General features: G+C 35.8%; 1 protein-coding gene across 6 annotated transcripts in view; it reads left to right on the plus strand.

The window, feature by feature from the left end:
* The window catches only part of ROBO2 (roundabout guidance receptor 2), a 645,961-nt gene that overhangs the window by 518,725 nt on the left and 100,280 nt on the right, over window positions 1-26,956 (plus strand). For all 6 annotated transcript variants that reach the window (XM_043448631.1, XM_043448630.1, XM_043448632.1 and 3 more), the window contains exons 8-13: window positions 7,236-7,360; window positions 12,375-12,546; window positions 18,252-18,457; window positions 23,920-24,001; window positions 24,431-24,593; window positions 26,181-26,347. In XM_043448631.1, the coding sequence (XP_043304566.1) occupies window positions 7,236-7,360; window positions 12,375-12,546; window positions 18,252-18,457; window positions 23,920-24,001; window positions 24,431-24,593; window positions 26,181-26,347 (915 nt within the window). The remainder of the gene's footprint in view (window positions 1-7,235; window positions 7,361-12,374; window positions 12,547-18,251; window positions 18,458-23,919; window positions 24,002-24,430; window positions 24,594-26,180; window positions 26,348-26,956) is intronic.

Raw genomic sequence — 26,956 nt, forward strand, 5'->3', positions numbered from 1 at the left:
CATGTTTGCCATCTGATTTCCATATCACCCACTCACTCACACCAGCGGGCATTAGCATAACAGAGCCGTAGCGTGACTTTGATTGAAGCCAGCTTGGGCTGAATGTAGTATCAAAGCATAATTTAGCAGAAATCAAATCTAATTTACTGTGTATTGTATTTAAATTCTCTAAAACACAGTTTTGGGTGAACAGTCCCAGACCTCCCATCTTAATTGACCTTTTTATATTTGGGTCTACTCTTCCGGAAATCCTCCAGTGCACTTTTCACATGGAGATATTCTTTTAAACCTGTGTATGTGCACTTGAACATTGAATTGTCTCTCTGTTTTCTTCATCCCCTTTCTTGTTGCTGCTGAAGCAGTAAGGTATAATCGCTATAACAGATTAAGCAAGTAGGTTGTTACATCGTAGTTATATATGAGATTTGTCTAATGCTTTGGGTTGTAGAAAAAAACGTAAATATGTATTTTATAGTCTTCTGTCTTAGATATATATAAGAGAATTGCCATTTTTATAACCAGCATATTCTTCTGGAATTTATAACTCTAATTCTTTCATTCATATTTGGGTTTAAATGTGTGTTTTGAATTGTCAGCTTGAGGACCTAATTGTTTTTTCTTTTTAAATATCTAATGAGAGCCATCATAGAAAATCCATTCTGTGGAGCACACTCATTATGCTATTGTGCTTGATAAAATGCCACCTCTCTGCCTCTTCCCTCCCATTGGTGCCATCAGCCAAGTATTGTCTTTTCAAATCATTTTCAGTGCCACCTGGCAGCAATACTGAAACTGTGAAGTGTTATCAGTAGAATTATTGATGCAGTTTTTCATTTTTAAAACCTCAAAAATGGACTTTCCTGCCAGTCCAGTGGATAAGGATTCACCTTCCGATGCAGCGGATACAGGTTCGATCTTTGGTTGGAGAGCTGAGATCCCACATGGCTTGTAGCCAAAAAAACCAAACATTAAAAAAAAAAAAGAAAACTAACAATATTGAAACAGATTCAGTAAAGATTTTTTAAGTGGTCCACATCAAAAAAAATCTTAAAAAAACTCTCAAAAATAAATTCCTTCGTCTGATATCCCTTCACAAAAGATTACAATATAGATCTTGGGCAGAGGAAGAGTCTACACAAGTAAAAGTGATTGATGTAATTTGTTCCAGTGGCTCAACTTCTGATGACAATAAGAAAGGATGTACATTTTCAGAGGCTTGAATACTTTTAAAATCTTTTGTTTTGTTGAATGCTTTTATATCTTCAATTTTATTTTTTAATTTTAAAAATGAAAAGGTGAATCTAGCTTCAAAGAAATTAGTGTGGTTTTAGTTTGAGTGACAAGAAACAGTTTGATTCATTAGAAATATAGTGTATTTATAATTTGGAATAAAAGGACAAAATAAACAGTTATCACATGAAAGGATATTTTATAGCATGAATAGCACAAATGCTGATAGCAATTTTTGTTAGTAGTCTTTAAAAATACAGTACTGGGTAAAAACTCGAGAAATTTTGATTTCCTGGTCTTTTAGATTATGTCATCATTGGTAAATATTGCAGAATTTCTTTGTCCTTTAAGAGTTCTTGTAAAATATTATATTTAAGTGCTACTGTAAATATAGCAATTATCAAGTGAATTTTCTGTTCCAACTGGCTGAAATTTTTCAGTTTTATGTCTGCCTTTTCTCTTTTAGGAAGAACATTCCTTCTAATACTGTTGCTATATCTTGCTTGCATAAACATCTTTGAACAGATCTCCATATTTTCTAGGGCAAAAGTTAAGCTCCTTTAGTATAAATTATCACACCCCACCTATATCACTTCTGACTCCCTTTGTCCCAAGTGACCCGACTCCTCTCCATTTCCTGAAATCTTACTTGTGCTTCAAAACATATTCAGACGTAGCCATCTCCCAACATCTTTTCTCTTCTTCCCTTAGCATTACTTTATCTACTGTGTGTTCTTCCAATCTTTTCTCCCCAATGTCCTCTGCATTTTTCTGTTATTCAAATCATGCTCTGTGGTGTTTGCTTTTATTTGTTTATTTAATTGGACGTCTCTGCCATAGGCTCTGAACAGTTTTTTATTTTGTTTTCTATCTCCTATGCCAAGCAGACTTGGTATAGTCTGCTAATAGTTTGTAGCTAACTAATACGTTTTGAAGGAGTAAATAGATGAATCATGTATTTTCCAAAACATGGATAGATAGATGTGGTTATTTACCAATCTTTATATTAGGGGTAATATTTTAGCCGTTGTGTTAAAATTGGAGGATCTAGATTCCAAAAGTATTTTGAAAAATCATTCATCCACCCAGAGGTTTTTGAAAGCTTGAAAAATCAAATGCAAGAAGTCTGCAGTTAAATAATTAAAGTACAGTTAGTAATTTTACTGAGATAGATGGATGATAGATAAACCGAGTCAGTATAATATGCTTTAAATTATAAAATATATTTTCATTGCCTTCATTTAATCTTTCATCTGAGGATTTTAATAGTGTGTATTCTCAGGTATTACATTTTAAAAATTATACAAAGAAGGACTTTATAGAGCATATGGGGCTCTCAGTTCAGTTTAGCCATTCAGTTGTATCCAACTCTTTGTGACCTCAAAGACTACAGCACGCCAGGTTTCCCTGTCCATCACCAACTCCTGGAGCTTGCTGAAACTCATGTCCATTGAGTCAGTGATGTCATCCAACCATCTTATCCTCTGTCATTCACCTCTCCTCCTGCCTTCAATTGTCCCCAGCATCAGAGTCATTTCTAATGCGTCAGTTCTTTACATCAGGTGACCAAAGTATTGGAGTTTCAGCTTCAGCATCAGTCCTTCCAAAGAACACTCAAGACTGATCTCCTAAAGCATGGAATGGTTGGATCTCCTTGCAGTCCAAGGGACTCTCAAGAGTCTTCTCCAACACCACAGTTCAAAAGCATCAGTTCTTTGGCACTCAGCTTTCTTAATAGTCCATCTCTCACATCCATACATCACTACTGGAAAAAACATAGCTTTAACTAGACAAACCGTTGTTGTCAAAGTAATGTCTCTGCTTTTTAATATGCTGTCTAGGTTCATCAGAGCTTGTCTTCCAAGGAGCAAGCATCTTTTAATTTCATGGCTGCAGTAACCATCTGCAGTGATTTTGGAGCCCCCAAAATAAAGTCTGTCCCTGTTTCCATTGTTTCCGCAACTATTTTCCATGAAGTGATGGGACTCGATGCCGTGATCTTAGTTTTTGAATGTTGAGTTTAAGCCAACTTTTCACTTTCCTCTTTCACTTTGATCAAGAGGCTCTTCTTTGCTTTCTTCCATAAGGGTGGTATCATCTGCATACTGGAGGTTACTGTTATTTCTCCCGACAGTCTTGATTTCAGCTTCTGCTTCATCCAGCCTGGCATTTCACATGATATACTCTGCATATAAGTTAAATAAGCAGGTTGACAATATACAGCCTTGACGTACTCCTTTCCCTATTTGGAACCAGTCTGTTGGTCCATGTCCAGTTCTGACTGTTTCTTCTTGACCGGCATACATATTTCTCAGGAGGCAGGTCAGGTGGTCTGCTATTCCCATCTCTTGAAGAATTTCCCATAGTCTGTTGTGATCCACACAGTCAAAGGCTTTGACATACTCAGTAAAGCAGAAGTAGATGTTTTTCTGGAACTCTCTTGCGTTTTCGATGATCCAACAGATGCTGGCAATTTGATCTCTGGTTCCTCTGCCTTGCTAAATCCAGCTTGAACATCTGGAAGTTCTAAATTCTTACTGTTATTTTACTAGCTACTTATGAGAGTCAATTTAGGTTATTTCTTGTCCAAAGCAATGCAAATGAATTAATAAGCTGTATATGTGATTTTTATCAAAGACTAATTTTTACTTTACTGACTTTTATTTTTATGATGAGATACAAGCTAAGTTACTCAGTACTTCTTACTAACTTAATGTCCATTTTGGAAGTAAACTTTTTTCATAGAATTACTAAAAGAAGTAAAGAAATACACATTTATCTTTAAAATTTTCTTAATATATATAATTTTTCTTTAGATATTACAGATTATAGAGACCAATCTTAATATTTTTTGTGTAAGTATCTGGTGGTTTCACATCTTTATTGAGAAATGGACACTGCAGTGTTTTAAGAGTCATTCCTAAAGTAATTTTGTAACATTGATTTAAACTATCACTCTTGTTAGAAAACATAGAACAAAAATCAATGATACTACTGATTCAGTGGAATTGTGTATAAATAACAAGATTGTAAGAAGCAAGTAAATCTCCTGAAAATATAGGGCAACATAAACCACATTCTGTTCAAATAGATCTATAAATCTGGGTTCTCCATCCTGTTAAACTGAATCTTCTGTTATTTATATTTGTAGAAGAAAATTTCACTTAGTAGATTTATTCCTTCAGCCCATAATGTATGTGTTGAGTGTGTTGAATTAGGAAGCAGTATAATAGAACACCGAAAAATAAGCCACTACAAGTTTCAGTAAAGTTTTTGGGGAAAAAAAATTGCCGCTGCTGTTTCTATGCTCGTCTTCTTGTAAGGATGAGTAATTGGGTGGATGTTTGAGGCTACCCTACACTGACTCTACTCTTGGACCTCCAGTTATGTAATCTTAAACAACTGGAAGAATTCTGGGTGAAGGACTTTAATGAATGGTGCTATTGTTAAAATTCTTCAGAGTTCAAATATTAGGATTGTAGCCATGTACTCCGGGTTCTAAAAATTAGAGTTCATTGTAGATTTTTTCTTGGTCTGAAGTTTCTAGTATTAAGCAAGGAGTTACACTGGAAACAAATGATTAGAAAAGTCATGGAATAAAGCTGCTGTTTTCTCTTCATCAGGAGTGGGTTTTGCTATGAAGATGATGTCCTTGTGAAAACTTCCTGTTACATACTGTCCTCTTTTTCACTTTCTTCTTTCTCTTTACAATTAGCCCCAAATTTAAACCTGAACTTTCTTAGCATTTTTACCCCATCCCTATATTTTCTAATGGAGTTACTGATACCGTGGTATCACTGGTTTTGCCTGCACCATTTTACTGGTCTTTCAGTTAAACAATCTACTTTATTGACTAATCTGTCTCCCTCACAAACTATAGACTACATTCATTATAGGGGTAAAAATTCCAAACTTTTTGCTTTGCATTTATCACTCCTTAGCTTAAAAGCAACCAGAATAAAATCCTCAGTTTGGTTTTTCAGGCCTTTCTTAGACTGAGAAGAAGGGCCTGATACACATCCATTTTTTGTAGCCAGTGATGTTTATGCAGTGGGACTTTCCATTCTTCCTGCATTACTCAATGTATACTAGATGTGTTTTTGCTTCTTATGCTTCGCTCAGTTAGCTGCTTTCTTTAGAATGTGTTCATCTCTCCACTTCTCTAAGTGCCACTCTTTCCTCCAAATTTCCATAGTATCCACGCCCTGCATAAAGCCTTTCACAGCTACCATAACACAAAGGGATCCCTTCTTCCCGAAGTCCTAGGACACTTATGATGTATGCTAAAATTTAAGGGCTTCTCTGTGCTCTGAGAGTACCTCTGTCGTTAATCTTACCACAGTCTTACAGAACTGTTGTTTTCATTTCGTTATTGTTTTCATCGCGATCATGTTTCGTCTTTTCTATTAGAGTGTAAGCACCTTCATGGCTGCAATGCAGTTGCTTTTATCTGAGTATCTTCAGTGCCGAGTTGCTGTTATTCAGTCACTCAGTCGTGTCCAGCTCTGTGACCCCATGGACGGCAGCATGCCAGGCTTCCCTGTCCTTCACTATCTCTTGGAGCTTGCTCATACTCACGTCCATTGAGTCGGTGATGCCATCCAACCATCTCGTGCTCTGTCATCCCCCTCTCCTCCTGCCTTCAGTCTTTCCCAGCATCAGGGTCTTTTCCAATGAGTCATATCTTTACATCAGGTGGCCAAAGTATTGGAGCTTCAGTTTCAACATCAGTCCTTCCAATTAATATTCAGGACTGATCTCCTTTAGGATGGACTGGTTGGATCCCCTTGCAGTCCAAGGGACACTCAAGAGTCTTCTCCAACACCACAGTTCAAAAGCATCAATTCTTCAACGCTCAGCCTTCTTTATGTTCCAACTCTCACATCCATACATGACGACTGGAAAAACCATAGCTTTGACTAGACATAACTTTGTAGGCAAAGTAATGTCTTTGCTTTTTAATATGCTGTCTAGGTTGGTCATAGCTTTTCATCCAAAAAGCAACTGTCTTTTAATTTCATGGCTGCAGTCACTATATGCACTGATTTTGGAGCCCAAGAAAATAAAGTCTGTCCCTTTTTCCATTGTTTCCCCATCTATTTGCCGTGAAGTGATGAGACCAAATGCCATGATCTTAAGTTTTTTGAATGTTGAGTTTTAAGCCAGTTTTTTCTCTCTCCTCTTTCACCTTCATTTAAAGGCTCTCTAGTTTCTCTTTGCTTTCTGCCATGAGGGTGGTGTCATCTGCATATCTGAGATTATTGATATTTCAATATTTTGAATAATTTTCAGTTTCTAGTGCCCAGTAGGGGAACATAATAATTGCCAGATATGTATTAATCTAAGTGAAATGAATTAGTCAACCACTTTCATGTGTTTTTGTATAGTGTTAGTTATCTCTCTATGTAATTCCCATACCTTCTATTTGATGTTTTCAACACTTCAACTCCTCAAATCTAGAATATAAGCACTCTAAGCACTTTGAGAATAGAGATTATATTCTATGCCTTCTGGTATCCCAGAAGGCATTGTACTGTGCCTAGTACAATATCTTGCAAATACTGTAAGCGCAATTCATGTTTGTCAATAGATTGATGCCACAGAAAGTAGATACTTGAATAATGCAGTGTCTTTTTTCTGTCTTCATTCAAAATACAAAACCATATGGGGAAACCATGTTTATTTATTAAAAACTTTAGATATCATTAAAAATCTACTTTTTTTTTAACAAGTATATGGGCTGCAAGATTTGCAACGTACATTTAAAGTGTGTCTAAAAAAAAATAAGTAAAATAAAGTGCATCTACTAATACATTTACTTCTTTCCTCACATTTGATAGAGTGCTTTTTTTCCCATTGTGTTTTGAGAAATACTTAAAAATAAATCAACATCTGTAGCCTCTGTCTGGCACTGAGCAGTCCCCCTCCTATCAGATTTTCCCTTTGATGTATTTTTCTTTGTCAACAGTTTATATTTACACACTTTCTTTCCTTTTAAATTATAGCTCCTCCACAGTTTGTGGTTAGGCCAAGAGATCAGATTGTTGCTCAAGGTCGGACAGTGACATTTCCCTGTGAAACTAAAGGAAACCCACAGCCAGCAGTTTTTTGGCAAAAAGAAGGCAGCCAGGTGAGTGCAAGCTTTGACTGCTTTTCTGAAATCTCTGCTCCCCATCTCTGGTGGTCCTCAAAGTCTGTCTTGCCTTTCTTGTTATCAATGTTGAATGCATTTTATTTCTAAAAAAGAGACCAGTTGATTCTAAAAATAAGAGAGATTCAGATGTTTTAATAGAACATTCTGTTTTGAGTGTTAATTTTTTAAAAATTTTATCTTACATAGAGGAGATAGAATACAGCGTAACTAAATTACCTGAAAAAGTCTAACCTGCAGCTGTTTAAAATGTCTTAACAGAAGTATGCTTTCTTGCATTGAGCTACATTGAGATAATTGAGTTGGTATATGTATAAAGCACTTAGAACATCCTGGGTACATGTAAATAGTCAAAAATATTTCTGTCATTAATTAGTCTAGAAACCAGTTTCAACCCCCTTTCATAAATAGATAGTATAAATACCTTTTCTTTATCATTAATTTAAACATGCTTCCATTTAAGAGAAGTAGAAATATTTTCTTCCATCATCCCTCTGGATTCCCTCATAGTGCAATTAGACAGGAAATAATACATTAAATAGCACAAAAAAGCAATACCTGTCTGATCTTTGCTGTGTCCTGATTTGTCCTCTAGGACCCTCTCTGGGCAGCATGATCTCTTAGACTCTGCTAAAAGCAAATTGAATTGAATGCAACACTTTTCTCATTTAGAACTTGGTCCAAGCTTGGGCAAGCTCACGCCTCTAGGTTCTGAAACAATGAGTGGAACTTCCCCTTAAACAAATAGAAATTGAGTTCTTTGTCTAAGAATTTAATCTGTGCATTCCCAAAGGAATTCTAGGGAACTCCCTAGAGATATTTTCCTTCTAGACTCTCCAGAGGCATTCCCAAGGAGCCATGTAGGTCTTAGGAAGGGACCCCCTGGTGTTGCTCCTAACACCCTCTGTTGTTAGTCCAAGTTTTAGATGAATTTCCTGGACAAATAGGAAATGATGACTAAAAGACTCAAGCAGTCTAAAAATTTTGCCAGAGATAGAAAACACTTTAGAAGAAATTGAAAGAACCTATTGATCAAAACTCATGTAAGACCATCTCGGAGGAGGTTCCTCTCAGGAAGTTCCTCTCAGCCGTTGTCATTTTTCGTTCTTCCAGATTCCCATACAGCTCTCTTCCACCCCACGCCAGCAGTTTTAGCATGTCAGTATGGATGGGCAACTTATCTTTCTCCTTTTCTGCAGTGCTCTGTGTTGGACTCACTTCCCCCATAATTTGTGGGATGTAAAGACAGTGGTGGGAAGGATAGGTAAAGTTCTGGCCACTGCCTCATCCCACATCAGGATGGTTCCAGGACTTAATTGCCATCATATTTTATCAGTTAATAATGATACAGTTGGGCTCCCCTGACAGCTCAGTCCCTAAAGAAGCTGCCTGCAATGCAGGAGACCCTGGTTCAATTCCTGGTTGGGAAGATCCGCTGGAGAAGGGATAGGCTACCCATTCCGGTATTCTTGGACTTCCCTTGTGGCTCAGCTGGTAAAGAATCCACCTGCAATGAGGGAAACCTGGGTTTGATCCCTGGGTGGGGAACATCCCCTGGAGAAGGGAAAGGCTACCCACTCCAGTATTCTGGCCTGGAGAATTCCATGGACTATACAGTCCATGGGGTTGCAAAGAGTCAGACACTCCTGAGTGACTTTCAGCTTTCACTTTCAATGATACAACTGGGCTTCCCTGGTGGCTCAGATGGTAAAGAATCTTATCTGCAATGCGAGAGACCTGGGTTCAATTCCTGGGTCGGGAAGGTCCCATGGAGAAGGGAATGGCTACCCACTCCACCAGTATTCTTGCCTGGAGAATTCCATGAACTGAGGAGCCTGGCAGGCTACAGTCCATGGGGTCACAAAGACTTGGACATGACCAAGCGACTAACACACCCAAACAACTATACAATAAATTTCTACTCTTAGAGTTCCTCGATTCTTAAAAGTGACTTTCGGATGAAAACATCCCAAACTCTAAAGTGAATGTAGAGCAACATGATACAGTTATAACACACTTGAACATGTACACACACACACACACACACACACACACACCCTGAGAAAAGGAAAGAATTCTAAAGCCATTTTCCCTCCTTATGATTTTATAATCATTGTGGTACAGTTTAACTTTACTGAAGCTTAGTTTTTAATCCAAAATATGAAGATAAAGTATTTTAATTCACATAATTTATGAAGATTATGTGATTGTTTATATGTAAAAGTGCTCTACACATTTTGAAGGTTAGAAATTGGGAAAATGCAGAATGCACCTGCCTTGCCTTCTTCCTGGCTGAAGTGGTGAGTTTATGTCCTGCTCAGGCCGGGCTGCTTGGGCTCCCTCTGCCCAGGCACAGAGGCTCGGTAACACTCTGGCCGCCACTGTCCCCAGACCCACCCCATGCCTGAGAAGGCTGGGAGCCTTGAACCTGGAGACACCTGAGTTTCTACTTCATGCCTGTATCCTCTTCCCCCCATCCACTCTGGGGGCTGTGGGGTCCACAGAAGTTACTCCCTCAAGCCACTGATAGTGAATATATATACGTGAGCATATTATTTATAAATGATACAAATATAATGATCTAAAGCCATCTGATTGTTGCACATTCACACTTTAAATCATGTAGTCAGTCAAATCTCATTGTATCTATTATCATGTAGATTCAGCTTTCTCGTGTGTACATTACATGCCCTCAGATGCTCCAGTTTTATACATGCTATTGCATTAAGTGTGTATTGGTCTTGTGGCCCAATAAACATGATATTTAAATATGCTACACTGTGTTTTAATATTTTTATACAAGTAATGATCAAATAGTATTAAAATATTTCTTTTGCTATTATTTGACAAAGTGGCATGTTTTAATTCCAGAGAATTAATCTCTGGGAAAAAAATTTCCAGTTAGGTGATTTGATTTGATTTGATTATAATCTTAGATCTGGTTTTCTTCACCTATCTCCCTCATATCAGAGAGAGGGTTTGCGGAGGGAGGAAGGGGGATAGAAAGGGGGAGAGAAAGGAGATTGTGAGTGAGAACAAAAGAGAAATGCTTGAGCAAATTGTAAATTTTCAAATCATGAATTAGTACATTAGGAAAAATAAATTGGTCTTACTGTCCGCAGTATCCAATTTTTACAGTGATCTATGACTATCCATCAGTAGAGAGAGAGTTAAGAGCCTGGACTTAATGGTCCATATTCCTCAATATGCGCTGATAATGCCAATTAGCACTAATAGGATACCCAGGCACTTCAAGCAAGAGGAGCTCTGTAGAATTCCTGGTTTTCGCTTGTAATCCATTTCCTTTTGCCTATGTCTTACAAGCAGGGAATAAAGATGATGGGTTAACCTCAATCATATGCCATTTTCCATGTCAACGAATCATTTAGAAGGTGGACTGATAATACATTGTAGAGGAAGAGATCCCGGAGAGAATTAAGCCCATCTGATGTATTAGTGCTATGTAAATTAGTATTCTAATGGCTAATTGTAGGAAAGTGCACACTTTGAGTTATTCTATCATTTTCAAGTGGCTTTAAAATTTAGACCCTTTTCCTTCAGATGGTTTATTTCAGTAATATATTTGGACTCCACAGGAGAATTAGCTGCTTCTCAAATTATGCTTTATATGTATGAAAAAGTCTAGTCTTCTGTATTAATAGTAAATAATACAAATTTTATGGGAGGGCAATAGCCTTTTGAAATTATATTTCTGACATGCTAGCAAATACCACTTCTTTTTGAAAGGGTTTAATAACACGGTAATGTTTATGTAAAGTGGGCTTATAGTGTCACACTCGAATCTAATAAAGTGGACATCCATCATGTGGCAATAAAGAGAAGAGCTTCTAATTAAAGTAGGACATCATTCGCAGGATTAAAGTCATTTAGCGTAATTGAAAAGTGTTAATACCCTATTTTATCCTCTTCCATTGGTATTCCTTCAAGGGTAAAAACATTTTAAGGTGAAAATGTGTCTTATGCCTTTAATTGAATGTTATTACCTCCTGATTGTAACGTATTGGAACTGTTTAATTACAAACCTGGAAAATTAATTACTATATGGAGAAACAGATCCCAGAGGGTTATAATGTTCTTTTTTTGGTAAGTAAATACAACATAAAAATTGATATATCCTTATTTATAATCCAACTTGGAAGCATATCTCCATATGATTTATTACACCCAAATGTTTTTCTTAATTGAACAACAATAAAGGATCATAGGTCATCCAAGTTAACATTACTGCTTTCTTATAAGAACTTTTACAAATTTGTGATTTAGCTGTTTGTAATAATACAAGATATATAGTAAATTAGAGAACTTTTTATTTTTAAGAAGAGTAATGTGAAAAAATTCTTTAGCATCATATGCATGCTTCAGAAACATCCCACATCTTCTTCACATTTTCAGTGGTTTGGTTAATCTTGCTTAGATGGTAGCATTTATTAGCATTTATACCTAGCTCCTTTCAAAGCTGTTACAACCTGCAGAATTCTTACAGCAGAAGTAGATTCAGCTGTCTCTCTGTCAGTCTTAGTCACATTTTGAACGCCTTTAGAAGAAATTCAGTTAATTACATCAAATAGTTAAAAAGATCAACAGAATATGCAGTTTATAAATCACATACATAGTCAATGTTACATTCCAGATTCTCACAGTGTCTTATGTGTTGCATCAGATACGTGTTATTATGCCCATTTTACAGATGGGGAAACCATGTTTCAGAAATATTCAGTAACTCACAGAAAGTCAGGGAGGAAATAAAATGTCCGAATAAAGACCTTGATTTTTTAGATGATTGTTCCTTCAGTGAGGGTATGACATTTCCCAATGAAACTCACTCTGTGACATCTAAACATTTCAGCACCATATTTTTAAATCTATGTATTTTCTTTTTTTCAGCCACATTTCTCTAATTGCAATAGCTGTTTATATAACTTTGCTAATGAGTGAGAAGAGAATATTGATAAAATTGTGTTTGTTTCCACAGAACCTGCTCTTCCCCAACCAACCCCAACAGCCCAACAGTAGGTGTTCTGTGTCACCAACTGGGGACCTTACAATTACGAACATTCAGCGTTCGGACGCGGGTTACTACATCTGTCAGGCCCTCACCGTGGCAGGAAGTATTTTAGCAAAAGCTCAACTGGAAGTTACTGATGGTGCGCTATTATTAGATTTGTTTTCTGAAAATAATTATCTTTATTTCAAAGGATGAAATTTTCTGATTTGTTAATTAAATCATTGAAATTAATGCTTATCTTGTAAGTTTGAATCTAGGTAAAATAACATTTTTAATGGTTTCTAATTTTCCCTGATCTATTTACACTATTTATTTTCCCCAGGAAGAACACCCAAAACAATCTATTTTATTCTAAAAAATATAGCGATGCATTATTTTAGTGAAATAGAAATAGGCATGCCATCTGTATACCTAATCTTATGCTGACATGATTACTTCTAAAGAATAGTGATAATTTTCTTTTACTAGAGAAGAAAAGATACCATCTTTAATATCAGGAAACAGAGATGACTTTTTAAGTTAGCTAATCACATCATCCTACCCCACCCCAAATTGTGATGGCTCTGAACATTTTTTTTACAACTTGTTTGAATTTTAATTTCTGCATTGATTTTTACTTAAGTAAGCAATCACAAAGTCAAGATTGTTTTGCAAGAAGGTTGTGTGGAGGTTATAGAGTTATTGATTTTAACAGTAAAAAAATCTAACTTCAAGACCTAAACATACACACACACACACACACACACACACGCGTAACTTATTATAAATAACTCTGACTCTAAATATTAACTTGCTGATGATATATTGGCTGATGACTTCACAACCCTGAATATTCATTGGAAGGACTGATGCTGAAACTGAAACTCCAATACTTTGGCCACCTGATGCAAAGAACTGACTCATTGGAAAAGATGCTGATTCTAGGAAAGATTGAAGGAGAAAAGAGAAGAGGGCAGCAGAGGATAAGAAGGTTGAGTAGCATCACCAACTTAATGGACAAGAATTTGAGCAAACTCTGGGAGATAGTGAAGGACAGTGAAGCCTGGCGTGCTGCAGTCCATGAGGTCATGAAGAGTTGGATCCAATGTAGCAGCTAAATGGCAACAACAATCCTATGATTTTTTAAATTATACTTTCACTAAGTTAAATTAATTAAATACCTTGCAAGCTATGAATTGGAGAAGGAGATGGCAACCCACTCTAGTACTCTTGCCTGGAGAATTCCAAGAACAGAGGAGCCTGGCGGGCTACAGTTCATGGGATCACAGAGTCGGACATGACTATATGGCTAACTTTAAGCTATGAGTGGGTGCTAAAATTATTTTTCATTTGCATGTATGTATTACAAATCTTAACTGAAGCACCTGATTCATAGTGAAAGTTGAAAAATATATCTTCATGATCTGATTTTTTTTTTTGCAAGGTCTTTTTTGTGACAGTTGACTTGTAGGGAGTTTTAGATATTCTCTGAACCTCTGAGCATGAATTTAATCCATATTCTTTTATATTTTAGATTAACAATTCTCTCTTGCTGTCTTATATTTGTGAGGTATATAATTCCCCCTTCCCTCTTTCCCCACCCTGGATGCTGGCATCTAAGATCCAAGAGCTTGGGCTGTGACCTCTCTGATTCTCTTCTTTCTGTGCTGAGTTTTCATACAATTCAAATTTACATGTAGATTAAAAGGTCATTTAAAATTAATAGAAAGGCAATATTTTTTAATGTCTGACCATGCTATCGCCTGATTCAGCACCATGTCAGGAATGGGAATAAATAGAACAGATAAACATTAGCTGCAGGGATATTGAGTTATTAAGAGTCACACTGCTGATATGGCAGAGATTTACTGTTATGGAACTGAAGATGTCAGGTTCACAGGTAACAGTGCCAAGAAATTCTTGCTTTAGATGGGCAAGTCCTTTGACCCTTCAAATATCCATATTTCTTTAAGAAATAAAAATATATATTTTAATCTTTTTAAGTTCCTATGTTTCCTACTAGAACAAATATATTAATGATTATATTAATAAAATATATATTTTAATATATAATTAATAGTTATAAATATAAATTATATATAAATATATAATTAATATTTTATTTCTTTTTCTTCTACTAGAAAAAACGTCCAGAAACATATACTTGGAAAATACGATAGTCTAGTAAAAGACTTTTATTCTATACTACTATGAAACACTTCAAATATAATGCTTAAGAGCTCTACTGTAATCTAGCTGCTCATGGTATTTTAAAAGAGGCAGGCTTTAAATGTTTTTAAGTGAAGAAGTTGTTATGCAGAAGGCAAACCATATTTGTAGAAAACAAAATTGATGATATAGAAGAGCCAGTTGATGTGACTGCTGTGGATCATGAGACAAGTAGATATTCAAAGTTATGCCTGATATAGTGAAAAGGAAGGACTTCCCAGGTGACTTGGTGATAAAGGATCTGCCTGTCAATGCAGCAGATATGGGTTCAATCCCTGGGTTGGGAAGCTCCCCTGGAGGAGAAAATGACAACCCACTCCAGTATCCTTGCCTGGGAAATCCAATGGACAAAGGAGCCTGGCAGGCTGCAGTCCATGGAGTCACAGAGTCAGACATGACTTAGCGACGAAAGAACAATGAAACGGAAAGTTCGTTTTGAGAAATTATGTTTGTTGGTGACACAGTCTTTCAAATCAGTAGTAATTATAGCTTTGTCTCTGTGGTCAGACTTAAAATGAGTGATAAGGAAATTTGATGACTTTTTTTTGTTTTGGAGCATAGTTGCTTTACACGGTTGTGCCACTTTCTGCTATAGAGCAGCATCAGCAATGTGTATGCATACGTCCCCTCTTTTTTGGATTTCCTTCCCATTGAGGTCACCACAGAGCACGGAGTGGAGTTCTCTGTGCTCTCCAGTCGGTTCTCATTAGATTTCAATTTTATACACAGGATCAGTAGTGAATATATCCAATTCATCCCATCCCACCCTGAATTGAAATGGCTCTGAACATCATTTTATTACAACTTGTTTGAATTTTAATTTCTGCATTGATTTTTACTTGAATAAGTAATCACAAAGTCAAGATCATTTTGCAAGAACGTTGTATGTAGGTTATACGGTTATTGATTTTGACAGTAAAGAAATATAACTTTGATATCTAAACACACACACACACACACACACACACACCCCTTATTTTATATAACTCTGTCTCTAAATATTAACTTGCTGATGACACATTAGCTGACAACTTCTGCTTTTATTCATAGTTTTGAATTTTTCAGGTTAGTTAACAGTCTAATAATATGTAAGCCATCATCTTCATTTTGAACATGTTGTTTGGTATGATCTAGGGTGATTTAGAGCCAAATGAAGTTCCAAAGTAGAATGAAAACATATGTCATGTTCAGAAAAACAAGCAAAACATCTATAACAATGTTTTCTGTTACTACATTTTTGTACTTGCTTTCTTGGAAATATTTTTAACTCAAGTGTTCACATGAGAGGCGATTATTAATGGTGATGAAAGGTACTGTTGAGTGATAATTTTACTGTTTATAGATAGAGCTAAGATGTTTTAATACACTTGAATTTCAAAATATCCCTTTAAAATACCTTCTCATTAATTTGTTAACTCTATTCTTCATTTCTTTTCTTCTCCCCTTTTTTCTCTCAGAAAAGTAGAAAATTGAAGTGAAAATTTGGAGTAGAGCCAATAGAATCTATAAGGACTAGAGAGAAGAAATGTATTTATATATAATATTGACAACAGATGTCGCAATGATCTTGTATGAATAGTTTACTGAGGATTTATAATGCATAGTTAGAAAAAAACCATGCAACTGTTCACAGATCACTGGAAGCCCTAAATGTTCATTTAACCTCCGACCTTAGTATCATGGAAACTTGTGGTCGTCTTTCACCCATAACATCCTTGAAACTGAAAGTTCTTTCTGGCCAGGAGATTTTCAATTACTTTATTGATCAAATCCATTTACAAGACAATGAGCTACTCATTTGGGCAGTAAAAAAAGAGAAAAAGAAACTAATCAGATGTCCTTTGCCTATATCTAATGATTTCACGGATATGATAGTAAAAGCAAGTTACAAGAAGTTGCCTGAATTCTATATAGATATTTCATTTGATGCAAAGAAGTAACATTATATAAAATATAATAAATAGCTTATTTTCTGTTAATACTGACCCATTTTTCTCACTGAATTTTAAAATCATAATGTTTGGAGAATGAGCCTTCCATTTTTGACTTAGAAATAAAATAAATTCCATGAAGCTTTCAACTTGAATAAGTATTTGCACAATTATTGCCAGATATGTCAGAATTGGTATAATATTGCACTTTCATGTTCGCTCTCATTTAATTGACTTCTGAAATGAAAAATTTGATCAAGAAAATCAGTGAACTAAATGGTTCTAATTTTTATTTGTGAAGACTACACAGAGAATACTGTTTTCCTTTGGTTTTTGCAAGATTTTCTACATATACACACATTTTAATACATATTTTGATGTAGTAGGTGTAGGTTGACTTTAAGTCCACTCTATTTTGACATGCCAGGACACATATATCATAACCTCTGTTTTAAATCAAAATTGGTTGGCTTTCTCATGGTAGGCTCTGAAAGGGCTGTTTTAATATTTTTCCCTAAAACTGTAAAGTCTAGCGATAAAAATGCATCTAGGCTGAAAAATAAACAAACATATAAACTAGTATTTGTAGAAGCTGGTAGACAAAGGAAATTAGAGCATTAATAAGCAAAATTACTTTTTTTGATTATGTACATTATAATACAAGATGACTTTCTTGAAAAAAGACACTCTTCAGTTGCTTAACAGTAATTCAAATTCACTATTTTTTCTTTCTGTGGAAGTTATATATGTATTTAAATATATACATATAGTAAAAATATAATAAAGAGTAAATATACATAATTAAGCAAAACCTATGTGAAGTTTATAAAACTTTCTCTTCAGAAATCTTTCCTTGGACCTGGATATAAATTTCAATATGACATGGTCTTCTAATGAGTTGTAGATGAAAACTTGCCTCTAATTGATTCCATATTTTCATCACACATTTAAATATTACTGTATATTTTAATATGCTTCCTAAAGCATTATATAATACTTCTAAAGGTCCTGATGATACTGCTACAAATCAACATTTGATTTAAAAAGCACAGTGACCCAAGTTCATGAAATTATGGAAAAGGTACTTGAATACAGGAGTTGATATATATGTACATGCGAATATTTCATGAAAGTCCTATTTTTGTCTTGTCTATATATATTCTTAACTAGGTTTTTTTTAGCTGAATTGTGTAGACTAATTATATTATATCACCCAAATTTTATTAACCATAATTTAAAGCAATGAAGCAGTTTTGGAAATAAAGTATTTATAGTCTACTGTATTATCATGAAAAATACTATATCTATATAAACAAAACATAACTGGTACTATGAAGGTAAATTGACCATTTTATGAATGATTATCATACACTCTCCACATTTTCATTTTAATTTTAATATGATTAAGTCTTCCAATAATACTAAACATTTCTAAGATGTCAGAGCTCATCTTATCATCATTTGAGTTACATGTAAGTCAGAGTAAATAGTAAATAATAACATGGCTTCAGTAAAATAGGAACAGATATATGTGTAGTATGTGTAGATGATAAATTTATAGTGGGTATAGAATATACAGAAATAAGTATAAGTAATATGTTTAACCTTGGGGCTTTAATCTTACTTTTGCTATGACTACGGATGATATAAAGTTTTCTAAATTTCATAGAAGTTAAAATATCCTGAAAATGTCTTTGTGTTTTAGTTTTGACAGATAGACCCCCACCTATAATTCTACAAGGCCCAGCCAACCAAACATTAGCAGTTGATGGCACTGCATTACTGAAATGTAAAGCTACTGGTGACCCTCTTCCTATAATTAGCTGGTTAAAGGAGGGATTTACTTTCCTGGGCAGAGATCCGAGAGCAACTATACAAGAACAAGGAACCTTGCAGATTAAGAACTTAAGGGTAAGTAATGTTGAGTTTATATTTGGATCTTCCTCTCAACATAATAGGTATATCCCTAGGGAATCACTCCGTTGGGAAGTTAAATCTTACATGCCTGTCTGATCACTGTACATTTGATTATAAACCATGTTATTTCTTATTTTACAAATGACAAACAAATTAGAGGGAAGTTCTAATTGAAATTAGAAGAAAGTGCATTGTCCTTATATTAATCATAAGTTCCTAACAGACCTAGAAACTTTCTATTCTTCATTCAACCCCATATGTATGTGATCAATGAAACTAAAAAGGTTAAACACATAAAGTTAATGATAGTAATGGTATATTTGAAATAGTTTGAAAAAAATAAAATAATTTGAAAGTGACAAATGTATCTGTGCTACTGTCATGAACAAGGGAGTTTCTAAGGAAATGAGGATAAAGCAGTTCAGTCAAACACTTGATGTGGAAAAATAAGAAAGAGATGAGACTGGTGAGGACACAGGAAGCAGGTTTGGCTAGTTCATAAAAAATCTTACAATTTAGGCAAAATTGCTGTGCAGTTTAGATTTAAGTCTGTGGATAACAGCAAGCCATTGCTGATCTTTTAGTGGAAAATGATATGATCGAAAATGATCATTCCTGCCAACTTACCAAATTAGACTTGTTTTGGGAGCAACTCAAAATAATGTTTATTTCTGAATATTGTATTAGCTATCTACTGTGTGTAACAGTATTAGCAAATACCTAGAGGCTTGAAGCAACACATATTTATGATCTCATAGCTTCTGTTAGTTAGGAAGCTAGGCATGATTTAGCAAGGCCTTCTGCCCTAGGGTCTGGGAAAGCTTTAGTCAGGGTTATAGTCTCATCTGAAAATTGACTGCATATCAGTTTGCTTTCAAACAAAATGGTTGTTAGCATTCAGTTCCTAATGGCTTTCCAACTGGTGACCTCAGCTTCTTGCTTCTTGTTGACTGAAGGTTGCTTGTGGTTCTTACCATGTCGATATTCCCAATACTTGCTTCCTCAAAATCAACAATACTTGCTTCCTCAAAATCAAAATCCTGTCTTTTAGCAAGACATGATTACTACCCTATATAACAATTACAAATGTGACATCTTGTCACCCATGCTATATTCTGTTGGCCAGGAGTAAGTCAATAGGTCCCTCACACATTTGAGGTGAGTGGTTACACAAGGTGTCAGTACCGGAAGGATGTTGTCATGGGGACCACCTGCCCTATGCAAGTATATTCAATTAATTCAACCAAATATAGAAAGCCTCCCTTCCATATAGCAAGTACTATGCTAAAGCTCCAGACTATGTCAGAATAGTCATAAGACTGGGAATGAGGGCCTGAATTAGGGTGACTGATGTGATAGTAAATGAAGAAATATTGATTGAAAATGATTCAGTGAAAAAACAGTTGGTAGAATCTGGTATCTAGGTATAAATTGGGAACCAAGGTGATTAAAAACGAAACAAACAAAAAGATGTTGAATTTTCCCATTCAGAAGCCAGAGGAATAAGATAAAATAGTTATTACATGTATTTTCAAATGATCACCACAGGCATTTTTTTTCACAAGGAGAAAAGTATTTGCAATCACATGTTTATCAGGTGTGGCAAATACAGATGCCTAACAAAAAGGAAGAATAACTTTTTTGTAGTGTGCACATGCACAAATACAAATCTTTAACTTGTTATTAAAGTGAATGTGTGTAATTTTAATTTTAATTTTGAGACAGGCATTGCTCTAAGTAGACAAAATGCTGTCAAATTTTATTTGAAGAAAAATTATACAGGTTTTTCACCTTTGTTAATTATAAATTAATTCTAGACCTTCTTTCAATAAAATGGGAGTTATTTAAAAATTAATGCCAACTCTCCTTGAGTAAACAATTTAGCCTCTTTCTTTGAGTCAAAGGCAGAATTTTGGAGCCACAGATGATAATACATTCCCACTGTGCTGATATATTAAAGAGTGTATTTGAACAGTCAAGACCCCCCAGTAGTGCTTAAAATTAATAATTAAAGGTGAGTGCTTGATGATGTCAAAGAAATTTTGAGCGCTCTGTCAGGCTTCTAAGTAGTCTTTCATAGATGCCTACGTATGGGGGCTTGTCTTCAGCCAACTACACAAGGAGAAAAGTAGGTGAGAGTGTGCCATCACATTGTCTCTTTTTAAAACATGTGGTTAAAAATAAGAGCAGAAGGATAGGAAAGATACAAAACACTCATGACCAGAAAATATATTATTTAAAGTCAAGGAATAAAAATGAATATGGTAATGATGATTGTGAAACAAGACTGAGCTTTAGTAATGATATTTAGGTTTCTCATATCACTTCTGATAAAACTCCATAATGAAAATGTTATTTTTTCTGTAAGATGACTGTCTTTAACAGGAAATACAATGTTTTACAGTACTTCACTGATACAGTCAAAAGAGGGTTTCCATAGGTCATATTTCTTTGTGTCTCACCTTCTTTTTTAGCATTTAATGCAAAGGGGGAAAATTGTGTGCTGAGCACCATATTCTTATGGTCCAGCTAATTGGTAACTGACTCTGTTTCTTTTGGGAAGTAGAATATTCTAATACTCATTAAAACCTACCTACCACAGCTAATGTCAAACTCGTATCTCCACATAATGACAAGGAGATGCAGTTAAGAAGCATTACCTACCTATTCTTCTTTTAGCATTTGCACATAATAACAAGTGCTACATTTTAGTTCAACTGCTATAATAAAATGCAAATTCTTTACTCTTTCACAGACCATATTCAAATGAACATCCCATTAAAATCCAACCTCGACTCATTATATTTAGTTTGTGAGTGATACTTCTTAAATGCAAAGATTTCTAATGACTGTAATGCGTGCATAGCCACATTTGAAAAAATGCTTTTTCTATAATGGCTGTCCCCCATCATCCATTGGCATAATAGAAGACAATTGTACAGAGATAATATAGCAAAGAATGACATCCCAGAGCAATTTGAAACTTAAGTTAAAATCCACAATGACATTTAAAATCAATTAAAATGGTGAAACCACAGTAACATCTAGGCACTACTGATTTACCCAAGAATCAATTGTGGAAGGTGAGTCATCAGTACACTTAGATTTTGAACCCAGCAGATACTATATATTCCATGCACTCATATTTTATCAACAAGTAGACTCATGTTCATCATGGAAGTTTACTTCTGTATCTTCTGCTTTGCCTTACTCTGATCATCCGTTTCTCTTCCCAGTCTCACTTTGCCTTCATGCCTAAACTAATGTGAATGAATGTTGTTTGTAATGTCAGCGCATGGGGCTCCACCACAGGGAGGGCTTTTAATTTACATCTTACTGATGTTGGAATTTTTGTCAAGATATAATCACAGAATCTTTAGCCTTTAACATTTATAAAAGAGAACTCTTGATTATTTTATTAACTATTCCTCAAATCTTTTACCACTAGTTAATGAATAACAAAAATGTTTTAAGTGTCAGTGGAGTGTATGATTAACTCAGTTATGTCTTGTCACAACAAATTTTGAAGTGACGGACTTTAAAGCCCTTGGCATGTCACAGCTCTCAGACAGACTGTGCCTCAGCTAGCTCTCGGACAGATCAGTGTTGCAGCTCCATTTTAGAGCTCAGTTTTATTTAGAAAATAAAGGAAGATACATCCTCGAGGCATGAGGGCATGCTGACCCAAAAGATGCAGAGAGGAGAGAGCGAGAGCATCCCAGTCCTTTGGTTCCTCTTTTTATATGTTTTTTCTCCTCCCTCTGGGCCTGCCTTATGTAAATTGGGCTCTCCAGGAGTGCTGTTTGTTCTACCTGAGGTCCTCACTCCGGTCCTCGAACCTTCCTTTGTTCTATTTTCGTGGGCTTTTCCCTTCCCTGTCTTTTAGCCACCACCATTCTGGACTCCTGTTTCCTATTCTAACTACTTAACGTATAAGCAAATAGATGAGGAAACAGTGACTGACTTTATTTTGGGGGGCTCCAAAAATCACTGCAGATGGTGACTGCAGCCATGAAATTAAAAGACGTTTAGTTCTTGGAAGGAAAGTTATGACCAACCCAGACAGCATATTAAAAAGCAGAGACATTACTTTGCCAACAAAGATCCCTCTAGTCAAGGCTATGGTTTTTCCAGTAGTTATGTATGGATGTGAGAGCTGGGCTATAAAGAAAGCTAAGCACCAAAGAATTGATGCTTTCGAACTGTGGTGTTGGAGAAGACTCTTGAGAGTCCCTTGGGCTGCAAGGATATCCAACCAGTCCATCCTAAAGGAGATCAGTCCTGGGTGTTCATTGGAAGGACTGATGCTGAAGCTGAAACTTCAGTACTTTGGCCGCCTGATGCAAAGAGCTGACTCATTTGAAAAAACCCTGATGCTGGGAAAGATTGAAGACAGGAGGAGAAGGGGATGACGGGATGAGATGGTTGGGTGGCATCACTGACTCAATGGAGATAAGTTTGAGTAAACTCCAGGAGTTGGTGATGGATAGGGAGGCCTGGCGTGCTGTGGTCCATGAGGGTCACAAAGAGGGGGACATAACTGAGTGACTGAACTGAACTAAACATAAGTAATCAGTGAATGATGGGTTTTTTTTTTTGTTTTTTTTTTATTATTATTATTTTTTTTTCCAGTGGGTTTTGTCATACATTGATATGAATCAGCCATGGATTTACATGTATTCCCAATCCCGATGATGGTTTTAAATATACTTTTAAAAGTGTTATGTTATTAATTAAGTTCTGTGACCCTTTTAGCTCTGTATTGCAATGATTCCATAGGTATAATTTATTTGTTTTTAATGATGCAACTTTATTTCATTCACTGTTACACTGTTACAACTTTAATGTGAGTACTGCAGTCTTTAAAAGGAAAGATTCAGTTTCCCATTTTAAAAAGTTTTTTTTCCCTTTTCACTTTTATCCTTACCTTTAGAAAAAAAAGAAGTGTTGCCCCCCACCTCCATGGTATCTGAATGCTTATTTACTCCCGGGTATATTTTATCCTGTGAAATACAGTTTATTGATGGCAAAGAGGACAGCTTTACACTACTGACATTGAAGCCAGATTCTTTACTGCCTGAGCTACCAGGAAAGTGTGGATTTTATAGGATTCTGAAAAATTCTCTCCTGAGTTATCCGTATCTAACTCTGATACAGTGAAGCCCCAACATAAAGTGGAGTTACCAGATAAGGGGATTTCCATGGAGGCAAATAGAAAACTGCTAAAGTTTATAGACAAAGAACATTTAGTTGTAGAAATATAATAAGAATCTTTGAACCACTGTTATGAGCTTATTTTAATATTTCATGTGGATGTATGATTTACTCTAGTGTATAATTCCAACAGCCAAATGATATAGCACATTTTAGAAGTCAGATATTGCCTTGTTGAGATTGAGTAATCATCCTACCAATCAATTAAAACAGCTTTATTCCCTCCCTTCTGTGGACACTAGATTTCTGATACTGGCACCTACACTTGTGTGGCTACAAGTTCAAGTGGGGAGACTTCCTGGAGTGCTGTGCTGGATGTGACAGGTGAATTCTTTGTGAATTATTTTAACAGAAGAAATCTTGAGCCAGTTTTAGTGACTAGCTCATTATCAGATAACAAGTTAAAGAGAAAGCAAGATTTTAAATTTATTGATTGTAAAAACTAAGCTTTATGCCACTTTTTCATTTCTACCCTGCTTGGCGCATAGCATTGCATATATGAAATTTGATACATTTGTCCTTGATAATCTTACTCTTTTCTCTGACTGAAGAACAAGCAGTTTGAGTGATCAGGTGTGGAAGTAAATCTTTTCTGATCTATAGGGAAAAAACAAATATTCATTTATATACTTTTGATTCATGAAGATAAATTGCCGTCTATTCAAATTCTTTAACAGGCTATTTTCTGTCTTTTAAGCATTGTTGTCAACTGATGCAATCAGAAATGAATTTTGTTCTGTTTGTCCTCTATAGAATCTGGAGCAACAATCAGTAAAAATTATGATTTAAATGACCTACCTGGACCACCATCCAAACCACAGGTCACTGATGTTACTAAGAACAGTGTCACTTTGTCCTGGCAACCAGGTACCCCTGGAATCCTTCCAGCAAGTGCATATATCATTGAGGCTTTCAGGTATGAGACAGTTTCGTTTTTCTCCACTGAGTTTTTGCTTTAGCTCCTATATCCTAAAATCTCAAGTGAGCTATCCTGCTGTTTTATTCTAAGGACATGTTTAATCAGGGCATTTTAAGAATTTATCTTTGGTATTTTACTTTATTCAAGAATAGATTTTGGGTTTATTTTTCATTCATACCTTGATTATAACATTAAATATGCATCATCCTTGCCTATGTATATAGGCATCTAGCTATGACATCATCACTTAGCTCTTTTCTTTAGCCTGACCATTGTAGGGATTTAAGAGGAGAATTTTGGCTTTAGAACTAAGCAGGACATAATTTAATTAGGCACAAGCACTTTTTAATTTACACAAGTTGAGGCATGGAAACTTGGAACTTTACTTCCTAATAATTAGAGAAGAATTTGAAATAATTCCAGTGTTTTATGCTATAGATTTCACTACATGTATTGGCTATCCCCAAGAGAAAATTAAAAACTACAGTGAACGAGATTGATTACAAGCACTTCTGATGGCTGAAAGGAAAAGTTAGGTCCAATCGTTATTAGGAATAATTGCCCTCACCTTAGGCATATAGACTATAAATTAGTCAATACTGGTATAAAACTGTCTTATGAGAATTTGAAAAAATTGTTATACTAATGAGAAAATGTAGCTTCATATTCAGTTTCAAACTGCTTCTATTTGCCGTTATAAATATGGTGATAGCGCCTCTCCTTTTTAAACATAAGGACAAATCATCACTTTCATTTTAAATTTCCCTAATCTATTAAAGTTAATGATCAGTACCTAGTTTTCAAATTTCACAAGTGTTTCTCTATAATTTTCATGCTTTGATGTATAAGGACTTCTGAAAATCAGACAGCCCTGAAAAATCACATTTTCTCCTCATCCTAAGCAAAAGTGTCATGTGACCTTAGACCAAGGGCTGTGAAAGGGCATCGTATCTGTTAAGGGGTCCGCACACACAGTCAGAGATATTTCACTATTCTGAGATGTGAAATCACCATTCTGTGTAATGTACAATTTTATTAAAAATGTGACCAAGGGAAAATATTCATTACATGCTTCCTTTCTTCTTTTACAGATATGTAGTTTTAGAAGGCTCTATTGTAATATTGCATGTGGAATTGATGCAAAAGAAAACACAACTTGTAACAGGAAAATGTATTGGCATAATTTACTCTGTAGCCCATGTATTCTTTCTGCAGGTTAATTCTTTTCAAGGTATATATAAACATTGCGAGGACCGTATTTATTGTATAAACTTGATGTTGTGATCTTGGCCCCTGTTCCTTTTACAGGTATTCATTCGTGGGTTGCTGCGCTTTAGCAAAGGGCTCTCACATCTCCTGGGCTGAGTTTAATTTTGTTGTGCATGGCACTTCCGTTAGGTGGGCTCGGCTTTGTTGTGGAATAGACTGAAACCATCCAAATGTTTCATTTATTGGGCTGAACACTTCAAGCGTTGTGTGTGTGTGTGTTTAATTTTCAGCCATTAACCTTTGTCATTGATATCCAACTCCATTTCCAAGACCCCCGTGACGGTTCTCTAAATGAAATTTCTGTTCCCGTTTCAGCCAATCGGTGAGCAATAGCTGGCAGACAGTGGCAAATCACGTAAAGACCACCCTCTATACAGTGAGAGGACTGCGGCCCAATACAATCTATTTATTCATGGTCAGAGCAATCAACCCACAAGGTCTCAGTGACCCGAGTGCTATGTCAGACCCTGTGCGCACCCAAGGTAATTTCAGTAACTCTAAACATGACTGGTTCTAGAAAGAGGCATCAAACATGTCTTTAAGGACAAAGGGATGGCCGGACCAACGATAAATGCATCTGCATTGCATATTAAAATGTTTCACTAGACCTGGTCCAGTGAAAGAAGAGAAAGCTTATCGTTCACCTTAGTGAGTATAGCTTCTTTCTGGAGCTGTCAGGGTTTATTTAGGAAAAATGAAACACAATAATTTGGTACAATTACATAGAAATTGAAGGTAGGGCTTAACTGTAGGGCTTCGGGGGCTTCCCAGGTAGCTCAGTGGTAAAGAATCGACCTGCCAATGCAGGAGACATGAGTTCGATCCCTGGGTCAGCAGGATCCCCTGGAGAAGGAAATGGCAACCCACTCCAGTATTCTTGCCTGAGAAATCCCATGGACCAAGGATCCTGGCAGGCTACAGTCTATGCGGTGGCAAAAGAGTCAGACATGACTTAGTGACTAAACAACAGCAAAACGTATTGGTCATCATTTTAATTCTATAATAGAAATTTAAAGATATGTAATTTGTGGGCTTCCCTGGTGGGTCAGTGGTAACAAATCCACCTGTCAGTGCAGATGTTGTGGGTTTAA

The sequence above is a fragment of the Cervus canadensis genome, chromosome 27 (genome assembly GCF_019320065.1).
Source record: "Cervus canadensis isolate Bull #8, Minnesota chromosome 27, ASM1932006v1, whole genome shotgun sequence".
NCBI classification, from domain to species: domain Eukaryota; kingdom Metazoa; phylum Chordata; class Mammalia; order Artiodactyla; family Cervidae; genus Cervus; species Cervus canadensis.